Raw genomic sequence first — 18251 nt, forward strand, 5'->3', positions numbered from 1 at the left:
GACTCCTGAAACTCCCGAAACTAATATTCATATGTTTAATAAAAGAATAAGTATTTTAAACTTATATGGTGGACCAGAGTGCATGGTGTGATAATTAAGTGACAAAAAAGGATCAAATTATATGTATTCTGCATAATTGGGGGGGGTGTGACGACAAGAATTAAAATTTGGGACACTGTTGGTTATATCCGGGACAATACAAAGTAGAATTCGGGACAGTTGTGGGACACTGAGGAAAAAAGTTAATTTCGAGCCCTGGCGCACGCACGCACGCACGCACGCGCACACACACACACGCGCACACACACACGCACACACACACACACACACAAATGTGTATTCAAACAGTTACAAGCTCATTTAAAAAGAAAAAAAAGAAAAAAAAAGGGGGGGTAGAAAATGTAGGGGGCATATCCTCTTCAGCTGACTCCAGCTAAACTTCCCTCACCGCCCCCTCCAGTCTAAACCCCGTCCCTTCCCCCAAAACATATTTTATTTATTTAAAATGCGCCAACATTTCCCACTGAATTGCGGCCGATACCCGAAGACGCTGCTCGGGGGCCTGTTCCGACACTGGTTCACAGTTGCCCTACTTCCTTCTTCTGGGCTTCTCAACAACCTTCCTCTCTGCGTGGGGTTTCATCATCTCTGACCCCCACAGAGCACTCTTTCTTGAAACAGGGGCCGTCTTTGAACCTACGGCCAAGACAAACCCCCTCTGAGCCAACCGCTTCTGCTCTCCGCTGGGGAGCTTTGTAACGCCGAATTCATTCCGCACAATCACTATCTATTCTGCGATTTCGTCAGATTTACTGCTGGCTCTGGTGCAAATGCGCTGCGCGCTGGCAAACCGAGGCGACGGCGTCTAATAAAAGAAAGCCCCCGTTTTGAGCACTCACGCCTTGAAGACGTCTGAGAAGAGGACCAATTATGGACAACCGCTTATGCTATCTACAGACACACAGGCGTTCCCCCCTTCAGTCAGGCACATGTGCACGCGCCCGCAGATCAGACATTTTCTCTCCCCGTGGGTGAGAATTTGAGCTCTGCTCACAAATGGCACACCTACCTGGTTGTCTTGGAAACTGGGGGCTTGGACGAAGCGGCAGACCCAGGCTTGGTGGAGGGTGCGGAGGCAGGCCTTGTAGCTGAAGGTCAGACAAAAGAGGAGAAAGGAGAGGAAGGGCGAGAACGAGACGGGTGAAAGTAAAAAAAAAAAAAAAAAAAAGATGGGGGGGAGAAGGTGGAGGAGAGGGTAACAGAGGAGATGAAATGGGACGATGAGGAGGAATGGGGGGCGACGGTTATCCAGAAAGGAATAGAAAGACAGACAATAGAGAGAGAGAGAGAGAGAATTTTAATTTTAAAACAAGTCTTCCTTTAACAAGAAACAGACTTTAACATGACATCTTTTTTTAACAATATGAACAAAGTCTCCTTCACATTAACCTATCCAATAGACTCCATTTTCCACCACAGCACCGATTCAACATATCGAGAGAGAGAGAGAGAGAGAGAGAGCGAGAGTGAAGAGTGAAAGAGAAACCATGACATGAGATATGGACGAGATAATATGCCGTTGATCAGCCTGGCAGATAAGTCTAACTTATGACACATTTCCTTCATCCGGCCAACAAATCTGGGGCAAATGCACGTCTATATTTGTAACTGCCACTCTAGCATGTCTAATGCATGGACTGAGTTCATCCCATGTGCATCTGCCCGCACGTCATCTCATTACAATGAGCGCGCCTCATTAAAGTGAGAGCAGCATGAATATTTCATGGCACATTTACCACGGACATGTTTATCCAAATGTTCTCGATTCTTCGCTACAATCATGTTTTTTCTGACTTGTGCTGACCTAAGCTTTTTTTTGTTTTGTTTTTTGGTTCATATATTTGGGCCTACCTGCAGGCTTCTTGGTAGCAGCTGTGGTGGTGCTGGTTTTGTCACTATTAGCAGGCATGGCCAATGTTTTCTTAGCCGCTGTTGTAGACTTCACACCATTGGTGGTGGGGGCAGTAGAGGGGCGGACGGTCCCTGGAGGTTTCTTCTCATTTGCCTTGGTGGTGGGCTTGGATGCCGCAGCACCAGCTGTCCCAAGTGGTTTCTTGGAGGCTGCTGAGTTGGGGGCACTCTTCTTGTCTGCTGTACCTGTGGTGGTCTTCTTGGCCACTCCATTGGCCTGAGGCTTAGAAACGCCATTGGTGAGACGGCTCTGGGCAGTGTTGGGACGTGAGCCGGGAGCGGTCTTGGCTGGGCCAGCTGGGCCAGGCTTTGTCTTGGCAGCGGTCTTACTGGTGGCCTTGGTTTTGGGGTCTGTTGAGGTCTTAGCAGCAGGGGTCTCCTTGGCTGGTTCAGGCTGGGGTTCCCCCTGACTCACCTCCCCTGCTGGCTGCTGCCCCGTCACATCCTCCACTTGACTGGCTGCCTGATTAGACTCCTCGCCTACAGGTGGCGGTGCCTCATTTACTGGATTGGACTCCAACGTTTCCATCGGCTCCAGCGCTGCCGTAGCAACCCCATCCGGTTTCATCTCCCCTCGAGTGGCAGCAGTCTGTCTCTGTACGGCAGGGATGAGAACTTGACTCTTGCAGGATGAAGGCCAAAAGTCTAAAAGCTCTCTGAGCAGGTGAGGACTGATCTGGAGAGAAAGAATATTTGATGGGAATTTAGTCAATGACAAGAACAGACATGAAAAAGCAGTTGTCTGACACTCCTATCTTCAGCCTCAGCACAAGGTGGATCAGATAAAGTCATGGTGTATGTCAAACTACAGCTAGAGCAAATGGCAGATGCAGAAATATAGTTATGAGACAAGATAAATTTAAGAGAGAGGATCCAGAGAAGTATTAGGGGCAGAGATGGAACAGGATGTACGTTAAGACAGGAAACTGTTCTGCTGAAAAACCCTAAGGGGACACACACACAGCCTCTATTCGATGATAAAACACACACTGGGGGACTATCAGCTCCACACATCCACACACACACAGTCACGCACACATAAACAGAAACAGACCAACGAGGATGCATACAAGCATTCTTGCTCGAATACAGACATGAATCTTCACCCACCACAACACAAGTCTAGGGGAAAGTAAGGACCAACACTGAGATAAACACACATGAAGATCTGCTGAACGTCTGCAATGGCCCAAGAAGTCACAAATGGGGGGGGCAGAGGAAAGGGGGGGCATATAAAAAAAACAACACAATTCTTTCAACTTTATTAAATCCACTACAAGTGGCAAATGGTCCCCTCTGTGACGCTAAAAAGCTGGCTGACACACTTGGCTGGCATATCCAATATGGGTTAGCTTATTTGTTTCTCAGTACAAAAATGGCAACGGGCCCAACAGGCTTGTGTGGACGAGTAGCTCTTCTAGAACAGCGCACTCAGGGGAATGCAAGCAAAAAGCTTTCGCACAAAAACACAAACATTCACGCACACAAACACACTTGTTGTCTAATCACATCGAGACCCTCGAAAACGCCTCATCGTCTGCACGTGATGCAGGAAAGCGGTGGACGCTTGCTTCATGCTGACACGCCAGTAAAAACTTTACTGATCTGGCAAAAGAGAGACCGAGTTAGTTGCTGGGTACAGACGGTGTCAGGATGTGCTTAGATGAGCAGGTCGGTGAATATAAACCCGGTAGCAGAGAGTACTGCTGGCTACTGTGAGGTCTACTACTGGACCATGACCAAAGACAGCAGTGTGCTGTCAGAGGCATGAGGGACTGGGTACCAGAAACGGGACCCGGGGCACAGGGAGTCTAATAAAGAGCAAAAGTGTGTAATACGGGTTGTCACAGACCATCAATATAAACAACTCACGACGCTCCTCTGATACTTCCTCTTACTCTCAACCATTTCTTTGAAAGAAATGTTGAGAAGTGTCAGAAAAGGCAGCGCGACAGAGTGAGACAGACAGATTAAGAGAGAGACAGAGTGAGAAAGAGAGAGTGGGAGTAACAGGAAACTGGCCTGTCATAGTTTACAAACAGAGCTAGAAGCTGGCTGTGCTAAGTGGTGAAGCAAGATCGAGGCAATACAGAGAGGCCAGCCCAGAGAGAAAGAGAGCATGGGAACAGCAGACAGAGGGAAAGGGAGACAGGGAGAGGCAAAATGTTCTCATTGGGGGCTGACGTCGGCTGTTCCAACTCTTAAAAGTCTACTAGTCATCCGTGTTTCCGTTGACCCCAATTTGCGTGCACGCACACACGCACGCACACACACACACACACACACACACACACACACACACACACACACACACACACACACACACACACACACACACACACACACACACACACACAGCTTTCCAATAGAATATACAGATCGTCTTTATGCTAGAAGCTTCCTGGAAACACTCCTCATACACTCCTCCCCTCTCTTTCTTTCCCTCCTCTCTCATCCCTTACTCATCCCCAAACCTCGAAGACAAATACGTCAAAAGGCCTTCTTTCAGTCTCGGACTGATCCTCCCTTTCTCTCGTCCTTTTTTTTACCCTTGACTCCTCTCCTCCCCCCACCGCTATTCCTTTCTCCTGCTCACTCCATCCCTCTGTTCTCTGTTTGCCTTTGCACAGATGGCCCGAGCAGCTGAGTAAGGCCAGAGGGGAAGAGAAGCTAAGGAGGAGAGTGCGAGAGGGCTATATGCATGGGTGGAGGATGGTAGTGTGTGTGTGTGTGTGTGTGTGTGTGCGTTTCTCTCACCGGGTTTATGAGAGAAAACGACACCCTACAGACACAGGCCAGGCAGGCCCCATAAAATGGTCAATCTACCTAATTAGGTTCCTGACCAAAATCTGTCACACATTTAGAGGGATGGGGCGGGTGCCTCAATGTGTGTTTCAGTGTGTGTGTGTGTGTGTGTGTGTTCATGCCTACATTGAGTGCACGGTCAAACACCACTTAATGAGAGCTGCTTAACTAGTGTTGCTTCAGGGTGCAGAGCTTTACAGCATATGTTCCACTACCACGCCGAAAAACGGACTGCATTACACATCCCCTCTTGATTATATGATTGACGTACGTTATAAGGTGACAGCCCGTAGTGGTTTACTAGGCTCCGTGTGAACTGTGGGACACACTTAAATACGCTTACCTCGATATTCCTACACGGTAAAACTTGTAGTGTTAAATCAACACTTAAGAGTTATTTTTAACACTGGCTCAGGTAACTTATGGTCAGTCCCACACCACCGGGTGTTAAAAGGAATGAAATTTCAGAGTAAATTCAACTCCGGAAAGAGTCAGAAATTAACACTGCATCACCCTGCACAACACCGGATAGTGTTAAAATGTTACACTAGGCAGCAAACAACACCCATAGTGTTAATTCTGTTTGACCCTTAAGAGTTCATTTAACTCTTCATCAGTGTTAAAACTCATTAACCTCGGGTTAGACCAGACTTCCTTCCGACGTTATAAAATGATGAAAATCACATTCAACACAGCCAGGTTAGCTAAAAAAAAACTGGAAAACCGAACAACGACGACCACAGGACAGTTAACTGATTATTTGCAGGTTACTTTGCCACGGTTTAACTTGGCCATCACATCGTTATTTTACATCGATGCCTGACAGTCAGCCAAAACGTGTAACAATCTAACATGAAATGTGACAAGTATGAGACCTTTACCACGAGATTTTCCTTCAAGTTGAAATAGAGGAAATCATTTTCCATTAGGTTTGCTGGCACGCTAGCTAGCTAGTCTTCGTGTGGCTTAGTCCGTCGAACCACGATAACGGCAAAGTAGTTTGCTAGCTTGGTTAGTTGGGTATTTTTGCAGTTAACTATATTGACCAAGCAACCAAATATCAAGTACTTAAATGCGTTAACAGTAATTTAGAAAGTTAAAGTTTGAACTACGTCGGTTTCGACGGCTCACAAAATTGCGACGATGTAAAAGGGGAGAAATCATTTTGCGGGCGGGTCTTGAACCGCTCCTTTACACCTGCTCAGCGTTGAACCAACACCTTGCAATTCAAGTACAGTTATTTAAATCAACACTAGGGGTCGTTTTACACTTTCATTAGTTAAAATGACTGAAAGAGTACATTTAATCTACCAACAGTTGATTAACTCTAGGAATTTTACTGTGTAATTACTGTGTATGAGAAAGAGAGAAAGAGAGCGAGAGAGAGCAAGACAGACAGACAGACAGACAGACAGACAGACAGACAGACAGACAGACAGAGACAGACAGACAGACAGACAGACAGACAGAGGGAGAAGGAGGAGAAATCCTACTGTGAGCTAGAACATCCTGTGCTCCTCCAAGTACGTGTACACTACAAGATTATAACCACAACTCAGCCGGCCCACAATTCAGTCTCTCGCTCCTCGCACCATTATCACACTTACCACATGGTCCTGTAAAGGCTAATTAACTCTGACAACTGTTATTCATGTTTGGTCAGCAGGGACTCCAGTAACAGCTACAGCTCAGCGTTGAGTCGAATAGTAGCTGGAAGTATTTCTTGCCGGGTTTTTATTTCAACCATTTTGAGGTGTCGAACGGGTGAGAGTTGACTATAATCAAACAATACGTGATAACTTTGTGTGTTGTACGAAATGATTTTCAAATGCTTTCCTGTGAATCTCAGTTAAATTTTCCGACCCTATTTTGCATAGTGCTTCGCGGCATGCCGCTCCAAGACGGTTAAAACAATACTAAAGTATTATCCAAAGGAGTTGAATCAAGTGCAACTGGAGTGCAACTGGACTTGGTATATATCCAGTTGCACTTGATTCAACTCCTTTGGATAACCATGACCTGGATGAATGAGAACATTCACAGACATACTAAAATATTACTTACAAAAACAGTTTTGAGCCTAGAGCCGTTTGGGCCATCAGGCCTCCAAATAAACTTGGCTTAGGAGCGAATTAGGAAACAAGGCTGTTTCTAATCAGCATCCTCCCCCCCACATAGCTATGTTTCTATTGTGTCCCTGCTCTTCTCAGACCATAATACTATTGCTCCCTGGTTTTGTGTGTGTGAGAAGCCTGATGGCTTGGCCCCGTCAGAGGAACCCTCTACCGTTCAATCCTGCAGACAGTTGGGAGATTACTCTCTTCTCTTTACCTTCCTTTCGGTCCTGTATCACCCTGTCTGACCGGAACAATCCATCAACCAGAAAGAAAAAACAAGGCACAGACGAGGGCAGGAAAATAATTTATGAGCTGTCTGCTGGGGGAATTCAAGAATTTTAAGGCCACTTACCCCCCCCCCCCAGCCAAACAAAATGAAATGGTTTCAAATCCATAATGGTCTACGAATGGATCCAAAGTATTTGCTGGCATATGGCTGGTATAACATTTCCAGCCTGTTACTCATCCGTAAATACTCCAGTGTGACCCTGTGTGGGGATCTGTCGGTATTTTTGTTGGTCTTTTCACTCCTTAATCAACATACCAACAAACTTCTCTACTTACTGAGCTACCGGACAGCCCTCGTTCGTGTCTTCTATGGCAATATTATTTCCAGGCAATATTTTATCCTATGAATCTTTCATAAACGACATTATATTGTGTCATTTTCCATATGTTTAAGGGCTTAACTCATATTCCAATTGACTGATATTTATTTGATAACTGACATAAATGGACTCTCAGATAATTTACTCTCTATTTACTCTCAGATTGAGACTCCCTCTTATGTGCTATCAAAAATCAAGTCGAACACTTCAAGAATATTTTCCAAGTGTTCACCCTAGTGAGGTTTTTCTGTGTGTAGATACTTTTTTTTTTAGCATTACCTTAAATGACCTCCATGCAACTAAAACTACAATCCTAAAATAGTTACATGCAAACCAACACCCTAATTGGTGCTTTCTATAAGGGCGTTTTCACACCTATAGTCCATTTGCTTTGGTCCAGATGAGTTGCTACTTGGGTGGTGGGCGAAGGAAGGAGAATTTGTTGTTCTTCTGGGATAGCTATCCAAAATGGACCATCGGCAGAACTGGCAATTGTTCATAATTGCGGTCATTGTTTGGGCCATAAGCCAAAATATGCGAGCAGAATGGCACATTTGCACACACTTCAAGGCAACGTCTAGAGAACAATGTGTTGCATAATTCACAGCACAGCTGGCGATGGGAGCTGGTTTAAGCAAAAAAAAATTTTATTTAAATGCGCAACGCCTGCTGCAGTTGGGTCGGATCTAGGTCAGATAACTTTCACAATCACAAATGAACCACACCAGAGTTCGTTTGTGACCGACCGAGACCGCCTCTTCAACAAGGTCTCAGTCCGGTTGTTTTAGTCCGCATCAGTGTGTGATTGCTGCGTCCACACCTGCCCAAATGAACCGCACCGAGGGGGTGAACACTGCAAGGTTCGATTAAAATGGACCTAACAGCTCAGGTGTGAAAGCACCCGAAGACGATAGCGGATCACAACATCAACACTTTTGGACTCACAGCCAGGTTAATTATGTATTTATAGGGCCCATAGCGATTTATTGCATTCACCACAAAAGCCAAATGCACAAGTATAAACCAGGTAACGGCAAGTTTGCAGAAGCTGTCAAGTTGATCTGACCAACATGCAGATATGGCAGACCACGTTCATAGGAGACCTTCACTGACAGACACTACGTCAACAGCTAAAACTCACGTGGAAAACAAAACAAAAATGCTAATCTTCAGGATTGCAGCTTTAAAATTATTCCCTGCTACACCATACGAACTATAGTCTCCTGTCAACCTCCGCGCAGCTTCACCGAGGCCAGCTGAGGTTACGTTTATTGCTTGTCACAAGCAATTTATGTTTTTCTTTTCCCCAAAGGAAGGGGAAACAGTCACTTTTCCACCCAGAGGATTCTGAAGTGGTCCTGGGGGATTTAAAGTGGGGACTTTCCGGTCAAAACCTTGCTATTTAAGCTCTTAAAACCACCACCTCCTACTCCATCTACACACATGTGGCCGAGTGCCAAACAAATACAACTGGGAATCAGCAGGTACCTCCCAATTTGATATCAAAACAATATTTTAGTTCCAGCGGCATGGTGGCGCAGTGGTTAGCGCAGTCACCTCACAGCAAGAAGGTCCTGGATTTGAGCCCCAGGATATTCCAAACTTGGGGGTCATCCCAGGTCGTCCTCTGTGTGGGGTTTGCATGTTCTCCCCGTGTCTGCATGGGTTTCCTCCAGGTGCTCCGGTTTCCTCCCACAGTCCAAAGACATCGGCCATACTAAATTGTCCCTAGGTGTGAATGTGTGTGTGTGTGTGTGTGTGTGTGTGTGTGTGTGTGTGTGTGTGTGTGTGTGTGCGTGTGTGTGGGGGGGGGGGGCCTGTGATGGCCTGGCCTATCCCAGACTGCTGGGATAGGCTCCAGCATCCCCGTGACCCTGAGTAAGGATAAGCAGCTCTGATAATGGATGGATTTTAGGGCCAATTCAGTATGTAATGCCATTTTTCAAAAGTCACAATATTATTATTACAATTTGACATTGTGAAATTTTTAAGGGTCTATCGGAACCCCTCATAGACACCAAAATATAAAAATTCCGATAATCCAAAGAAAATATATGGCAATATTCATTTATTTCAAGGCCCACGTGTTACAGAAGTTTAAAACATGAGCATTCTTTCAAACGATGCAAATTCTAACATTTAGAAATGTAAAGGTCATTTAACCACACCTCTTCACAGCATCTGTTCATTTGGGCTTCAATACTGCGATTCAGGGGAAATGCTGCGATATCAAAATCGTCAGAGGTTAGTATTGTGAATTTGCACCAAACCGACCCCCCCCCCCCCGTCCCCCACTGAAAAAATACTGGGCAATAGTTTCAGATTCACCATCCCTAGTGTGAATAGCTCCCCATGTCCCACTGGCAATGTTACCACGTTCGCTAAAACAAGGTAAAATCCAGGAAAAGACCTTGATAGCAATGGTTAAATCCCTTCTAATACCGCGTTTCAGTACATCCAGAGTCTTGAACCTAGCTACTGACGCTCAAGGAGGGATTTTCAGTCCATTTAAGAGGACGTGTACATTCAATGACCTCAGATATAATGGCTTGTAAGTTAAAACACATCTCCGGCATCAGATTCCTGACAGATGGCTGTGTCATGTGCATTAGAGGTCTGAAACAATGCACTGTGGGAAATAGTCAGAACATAATAGGCTTTAAACTGGGAAGGATTTCTGGTCAAGCAGCCCCAGGCCAGGTGGGCCAGCAGCAGTCATGGATGGCCGCAGTCCATTTAACAGCTGCATGTTAATGTGACCCCGTATGGCCTTGGGGATGTGCACGCACGCACGCACGCACGCACACAGAGAGGATCTGGCTAGCCGAAATAGAAACCACTTCCTGTGTTTTTGTATTCGCTCAAATACGAGCTGCAGACATATGTGGAAGTCGATCTAGAAGTTAACTGTTGTTGCCCCGTAAATATTGAAGGTGACTGCAAAATACTGAGCCATTTATCTTCTAACCCCCGAGTTTTCCTCTTTTGGCTTTCAAACTCCAGATGACTTCTCAAAAATGTCTTGTTGACCTTCATTGTGGGGCTCCAGCTACCAAACAGTCCGCATTCCCGGCAATCCTCTTTGATGAGGCACGCTGTAACGCAGAACAACGGAGGCACACTAACACAAATACAACCCTGTATGCACACACCAAGGCCAGTCGATGAAGTGCAGGCTCACGTCAAGGAGAAAGCATGCAGAAAACTGGAGGATAAGGATCGAGGGGATGCTACCCCCAAACCCCACCTCCACCCCCCCATACACACAAGGTGGGAGGGAAGACACACCGCTGAGGCAAGTTGGCGTGATGGCGGGAGCCTTTGTATGAGCTCCCCAGCTCATTCAGCCCACCAATCTCAGTCTCCCTGTAACTTGGAATGCATGCACACGCCACAGTGCCAAGCGTGGTGGTGGTGGAAAGGCCCCGGTTGCCATGCTGGCCCAAGAGCCTGATCCGGCAGCTCAGCCGGGAGGATAAAGACTCCGAAATCACGCCAACTCGCCCCAGATGTTTTCCTCTCCTCTGGCGCTAACAAGCCCCACCCCCACCGCCACAATGCCTAACGCACCTGAGCAGCGAGCCAATAATGGGCAAGCCAGATTGACCAAGTATGATCAGTCTGCAAGATATAATTTCTCTGCAAATACACAGTGTGTGTGTGTGTGTGTGTGTGTGTGTGTGTGTGTGTGTGTGTGTGTGTGAGTGTGAGTGTGTGTGTGTGTGTGTGTCCCAGACACTATAAAGCTAACCCATACCGTCGATATCTGGAGGGTATCCAACTCGATGGAGGGATGCATGCTTTTCTGAGTCTAGACACAAACACGCCTGTCTTGAATAATCAGGTCATCAGCATATTTTAAGAGTAAACCGGCATGTTGACCCCTTTTTTAAACATCAAGCTCAAACGGCGCCTTTGCACAGAAATAAATGCACGCACAGGAACACGACTGCTCTGAGTTCACCTGAGGTGATATTTGAAGAATTGTTTTGCATAAAACACAACACTTTGGTGCATGTCTTTTTCTCAAATATGAGCTCATTTCGACAAAAGGCTAACGTGACGCGTTACGTAGGGTCAGCAGTCACAATGTGAACTGCAGAGTGAAATGCTAAGCTAATGCTAAGGCTGCTGGTGGGCCTGTTGGGCGTGTGCCTGTCTCAACCCGACCACCCTCAGCTAGAAACAAGAGACGGTCGTCGTCCTCCTCCTCCTTCTCACAATGGGCTCAATCAAAGCGTGCCCGCTCGCTCGCTCACTCAGGCCCGCCATCCATCCAAAGGCGTGCATTAATAGCTGTGGCAGAGAGCTGTGCTTTCACAGCACTAAACAGCGTATATGCACACATGCACACACACACAAACATGCATTATTCCGTGAGCTTGCCTGTATCCCCGGGGCCTTCCCTAAATAGAAGTCAAAAGGCGGGATTGTGTGGGAAGGAAATGACGATGGGGTGGTGGTGGTGGGATGATACGCGTAGAGCGGCAGAGAAAAAGCATTAAGAAGGGAGGGTTTTTCTTACGGTCGTGCAACCTTGAAGAACACGAGCTCACGCGAGCTGGTGTGGATCGCGCTACACCCAAATACCACCACCACCACCACCACCACCACCACGAAGAGGGCAGAATGAAGATTGAAGTGAAGATACCAGGTTTAGGGTGCTGAGGATAAAGCGTGGTTTTCGAAGAGGCCAACGTCATGAGCATTTGGTGGCCCATGACTTCGTTTTCAACGTCCGGCGGACAAATAGTTTCTGAGCTCTGACACTGCAGATATACCGCGGTCCTTGGTGTGACTAATGAAGACTAAATCAAAGCCGGACACATAAATTTGTCTTTTAACCCGTGTGGGGTTCATATTTTTGTTATTCAGCCGCTGTTCATGAGTCTGGTGGACCCGCTGCATTTTTGAGTTTTTTATGTTCAACACAACCAAACAATTTTATGTTAAATTACTCAACAGATGTTTACTTCATCCCAATTAAGGTTGCAAAAAATGGCTCCAAAATTAGCTGTCCCATCCCTGCTGATCATCTGAGTGCGTTTTAAGTGCTGCTTATTCAGTGGTTTGATTTTTTTTTCTCTCCAATTGTATCCGGCCAATTACCCCACTCTTCCGAGCTGTCCGGTTGCTGCTCCACCCTCTCTGCCGAGCCGGGGAAGGCTGAAGACTACCACATGCCTCCTCCGATACATGTGGAGTCACCAGCCGCTTCTTTTCACCTGACAGTGAGGAGTTTCACCAGGGGGACGTAGCGTGTGGGAGGATCACGCTATTCCCCCCCAGAACAGGCGCCCTGACCGACCAGAGGAGGCGCTAGTGCAGCTATCAGGACACATACCTACATCCGGCTTCCCACCTGCAGACGCGGCCAATTGTGTAGGGATCCCCGACCAAGCCGGAGGTAACACGGGGATTCGAACCAGAAATCCCCCATGTCGGTAGGCAACGGAATAGACCGCTACGCTACCCGGGAGCCCTAACTCATTTCTAATCAATTTTCCACTTGTGACCGTGACAAAAAGTGAGGCGTCGACTTCGAGGCAACTCATAATCAAGTGGCACAAACTGTTGGCGTGAAGGCGTCATTTTGTGTGATAGTTTGCATGTGTGTGTCTTATGTTTGTGTGCGAGAAACTTCTCCCTACAAAAGGAGAGGGCGGTGGAGTGCAAGTTATGCCCATTGGGCTCCAAGACACCACACACTGGCATGGCGCCTCAGATTGTCCATTGAGCCTACTCTCAACCACAACAACAGTCTCAGTCGATTCCATTGCTTACAGTCCAATGAGATCCACCGTTGCATGGAGCCCATGTATGCCTCCTTACAAACCTGAAGCAATCCGTTTAAGGCCTCTAAAAAGATCTTCGTTCTTTTACTAGAAAAAACAACAACCATCAAATATGACAAAAATGGTCTCGGATTTCTACAACCCAAAGTGGAAAGCTGACAGACCAAGTGGATTTACAACGTGTCCTTATATCATAACATAGGCATCCCTTATAAGCGTTTCAGAACCGCAATGTGTTTTGGATCTGGAAACGGACTATGACAATGAAATGCAAAACTGCACCCCGAAGCGTAATTCCAACCCCGTTTCCTACATCTCCAAAGAAAATTCCACGAGGAAGACAGAAAAACAGTAGGGACTAACCGTTCCCTAAAAATGACGGTATTGCAGCTGATCACAACTGGGGATAACAGTCTGACATCTGCTCTAGAAATAGCACGGCAAGACGAAGGAGGGGTTAAGGCCGGGTCAACACTTGGATTCTAATTGGTGTGGAGGCAGATGGCTGTACAGAGAAATAAAAACACCACAGAAATTTTTTTTTTGCTAAATTGCTAGAGGGGGCCTACTGAGAGAGAAGGCCATTCTCTTATCTTTGAGAATGGTTTCTCTCTATGCCTTCCTGAGAATAACATTGAAATATCAATTTCACCCATCAAAAAGTCATCTAAAAAATACTTGAGAGGGACAGCTGTGGCATATTAAGCATCATCAATATCAACACCACCATCAGCCATTAAAAATACCAGCATGTTGCCCATCATGAGCCAATTCGTTGCAAAATCCCACACAGAATCCACTATACTAATGCCAGACAGGCCAAAATACATGCTAATGTCAGTGATGCCTGCAATCGGTGCAAACAATCCCCTCTTAATCTCATCCACATGATCTGGTCTCGTCCCAAATTAATAAATGTCTGGTCGAACGTATTTGAAACTATAAAGTGGGATTATGATGAGGTCATTGCCCCCCAGTTCTTTAGCTGTCATCTTTGGCGCTCCACCCGATACCAGTGTCTCTGTTGCCACACGGCGAAACCCGGCCTTCACGACTTTTGGTTCTGTTGAAGGGGAGGCGCACTTCTCCTCCTGCACACGATCGATGGGAGTTCTACGTAATGTTAAACTCGAGAAACTCTCTCACATTTCAAGAAACGTGGAACCCTTTTCGGAGCATACTGACCTGCTCAACATTTCACCAGACACAGAAGAGGATTTAACACCCCCCCCCATCATCCCTTTCCTAACTTCTCTTTTTCTGACCATCTTCCTTTGTTGTTGGTAATTTAATTTTTTTCCTCTTCCCTCTGTGTTTCGTGACTTGAGTTGGGTGAGGGTGAGGTGGGGGGGTGGGGGGAAGAGGGTTTGGAAATGTTCTGTTTTGTTTCGTACTGCTTGGACGGTACCGACTGTTGAAAGACTAAAACGATCAATAAAAAGATTGGAAGAAAATACCAGCGTGCAGAGTGAAACATTGTGGGGGGAAAAAACTATTCAACAAATGGCCAGATGTGCATAAAAAGTGTCTAATAAATCAAATTACACTGACCTATATGGCATAATAAGAGAACTTACCACTTAGCTTACATCATCAGGCCAACAGGCTAAGGTTCATGCCAAGCTAGGGCTGGCCTTCAGGACCCGATAGTATTCAATTTCCTCCAGCATCCATTAGAGTTTGACCAAGGGAGTTCCACCCCCTTCCCATTAGGATCCTGTCAATCATCACTGGAGACTTACATAACAGCAGTAGTATAATCACAACAGACCCTCTCAAAACTAATACCTTCAACACTGCAACCACTCTGAGCACTCTACCCCCCCCCCCCAGCTCAATTAGCAGGATGGGTTTTCTGCATACCTTCGTCTTCTCCTTGGCCCTGACAGAAACCATTATGACTCTCTGCTCTAGTGGGACGGGGTTGTGTGTGTATGGGGGGACTCTATAAAAACTGTGAGGCTTTTTGTTACCAAACAGTCCTGATAAGGAAGGGCCTGAGGCTGGAGGAATGGGAGAGGAGAGGGGATAGGAGTGGCGTGGATGGGATGGGTACAAAGGCGATTGGAGGCGGGGGGGGGGGCTGAAGAGAAGAAGGAGGGGTGTCACAGGAGAGGAAAGGATGATGAAAAGATGGGGTGAGGTGATGGGGGGGTGCAGGATGTGAGGTAGAGGGTACATGACACCCAGTTAAATCTAGCTAGGGGCTGCTTGTGTTGCCACTGCTTCCATCGAGTTGATGCTAATCACAGCTCACACATTCCTCAAACACCCCCGACCTGAGGTCAGGAAACCACTCCAGTCTTGCATACAAACAAACAGCCACAGGCACCGCCTGCTGGACTGTGGCATTCCTTCACCAGTGTGGGAGGGGGGAGTGGGAGGGATGAGGAGAGACCGGGGGGGGGGGATTGAAAGATGGGGAGAGAGGGTTAGAGAAAGCGACAGGACAAGAGAAAGAGAAAGTCAGAAAGTGGGACAGAAAGTGAGAGAATTCGAGAAAGTGATGGAAACGGAGAGAATGGGAGAGAGAAAGTAAGAGAAAAAGAGAAAGTGAGAGAGAGCAAGAGAGAGACCTTTTAAGATGGGACGGTGACGTAATGACAAGGCCCTCACAATGGGGCCACAGACACCAATGGTGAGTTTGACCTACCTCTTTCAGACACAAAAAAAACCTCAGCAAGCAGCCAAGCCGGTCTTTCTTCGCCTGCCCAATGACAAGTGAGCTCCCTGACGGTACACAGTCCTCCTAACAGCCGCGTTGTTTCGACTGATTGATTTCCATTGGTTCGAGTGTCCGCGGGCCAGCTCAATGAGACAAACACGGACCAGGCAGAGGCCCTGCTGAGGGGGAAGGAGCTAGCCTTTTCCTGTCTCTGTGTTTATGTGGCCACTGCTGTGTGCGAGAGAGAGGGGCAGATTGTGTGACAAGACACCTGGATCACAGAGTCACGTGATCAGGACACTCCTGATAATCCCTAGAACTCTCCAGAGCTTCACGTAAGGGGTTTTACCAACGTTCTCTACAAGCATGTCAAATTCGTCATGAGTGGTGCCATGGTGGGAATCAGGAAAACCGTCATTTGACTTCATGCACTTGCGTACACGAAATGAAATGACATGCCGTTTCCTCCAGCCCACAGCAGTACAACACAAAGACAAAAACACACCCAAAAACGACAAGAACACACATATCCAAACTAACACATATACTATCTATCCAAACTAAACCAAAAAAAAAAGCATTGTCCAAGGGAATGAACGCCAGCCAGGATGAATGTCAGAACCGCCGGTCTGCATGGGCTAGCAGTTAGCTTAGCCCACCCCGCTTCTGCGTCCTGCCAGACCGCCCTCGGCGTTTCCTCGTCGGGCACAGCTCCGGGCAGGGACTGTGGTCCCCGGGCCCACCGGACGAAGCAGACCAGGCTCCCCTATCCAATCCAATGGCAGCTCTCCCAGCCAGACACCTTCGACACACCTCCCTGCACTCCACACGACGACACCAAAGGGGGAGGGTTGGGCAATAGTTCAATATCATTCTCTTTCAATGGTGCGGTAATTGGGAGGAAATTCCGATTTTGTCATACAATTTAGCCATCTGAATTAATGATAATGAGACTGTATAACCAAAAATTTCTCACAAAATGAGGAACCTCAGCTGGGTTCTTAAATATGGTATTTTGCGTATGTAAGCAAATATTATTAATATTGTATGAAATTCCATACAATTATTGTGATACTAATATTTTCCATATTGCCCGGCTCTACTTTGGGTGCGTTAATGTGATTGTCGGCTGCCCCCCATTAACTAAAGATGAGAAGAGGAGGAGTGTGACCGCAACAAAAAAGAAAAGGGTGCCATCAATTTTTAGGGCCCAATCCTGCATTACTTGATTCCACACACACCCCCCACCCCCACTCAAACACACATACACACCAACCCCTCCCCCGGGCCAAGCAGCAAACAAGTTCAGCACACACGTACAAATACTCTCACACACACACGAACATGCAGTGCCCAGCCCTTCCCATGGTGCATCCTGCTCTGCAAGACTCGGCCCCCTGGGGACAGGCAGATTAACACATGACAGAGCTTGTTAACCCTGGACAAAGAGAGACGCTAATCCTGTACAGTCGGTCTCCACTGTCCTTCACTGCCACAGACATAGTCACACACACTCACAGAGAGAGCGCGAGAGAGAGAGAGAGAGAGAGCAAGCGAGAGACAGAGAGAGAGAGAGAGAGAGAGAGAGAGAGCGAATGAGACAGAGGCCTCAGTGTGTCCCAGAAACCAGACGATACAATAGAGAGGCAGGCTGGGGTTCGTCACCCCCAAAACAATGCAGGAAGAGACTGAGGGTCCAACAACAAACAAGAGCCCAAAGGAAATGAGCGAGAGCCCCGTACGACAGTCTGACTGGAAGTACGCTGCCTGCAGGGAGGTACCAGCGGGTCAGCGCCGGGACTGAACACGAGGATATTGATCGCACTGGGAGAAGTGGGGTGAGCAGGACTGTTGTTGACCCCCACAGACGTGCAAGGCAGAGAAAAAGATAGCACGCGAGAGAGATACGCAGACGAAGTCCATTAGTGTACCAGGCAGAGGGCCTATTTCTCAGATGCAGTTCGCCCTCCCCCCTGGGAGATAAGAGAGGCAACAGTGACAAGGTAGCAGGAGAGCCAAGAGAATGAGTGCATGTGTGGGGGAGTGCAGAGGATACAGGGAATAAAAAGTGATGGAAAGGGAAAACGACAGATAGGAAGACAGATAGGACCAGAGACAGACAGAGAGAAACTATGAGTGAGTTGTAACTTGAAGAGCTGCTGGAACATCGCCATAATGGGCAGTATTCCCACAGACGGGCTCCTCTGCTGGGGTAAATGAGATCAGGCCAGCCCAGGACCAGCTGGTGGCTTGGATCAATGACACTGATAGAACAGATAAAGGGGGGGAC

At 47.2% G+C, this 18251-nt stretch overlaps 1 protein-coding gene across 3 annotated transcripts in view; it reads right to left on the reverse strand.

Moving 5' to 3' along the window:
* Positions 1 to 18251, reverse strand: part of prr36b (proline rich 36b) — a 39792-nt gene that overhangs the window by 15486 nt on the left and 6055 nt on the right. Inside the window, exons 1-3 of one of the 3 annotated variants that reach the window (XM_056288666.1) lie at positions 15950 to 16010; positions 1912 to 2647; positions 1070 to 1148 (exon numbers count right to left, since the gene is read on the reverse strand). In XM_056288666.1, coding sequence (XP_056144641.1) covers positions 1070 to 1148; positions 1912 to 2539 — 707 coding nt within the window. In that variant the 5' untranslated portion in view covers positions 2540 to 2647; positions 15950 to 16010. Of the gene's footprint in view, positions 1 to 1069; positions 1149 to 1911; positions 2648 to 15949; positions 16011 to 18251 lie in introns of those variants that run through there. The other 2 variants (XM_056288665.1, XM_056288664.1) reach the window with 2 other exon arrangements.

Source organism: Lampris incognitus, chromosome 10 (genome assembly GCF_029633865.1).
Source record: "Lampris incognitus isolate fLamInc1 chromosome 10, fLamInc1.hap2, whole genome shotgun sequence".
Taxonomy (NCBI): Eukaryota; Metazoa; Chordata; class Actinopteri; order Lampriformes; family Lampridae; genus Lampris; species Lampris incognitus.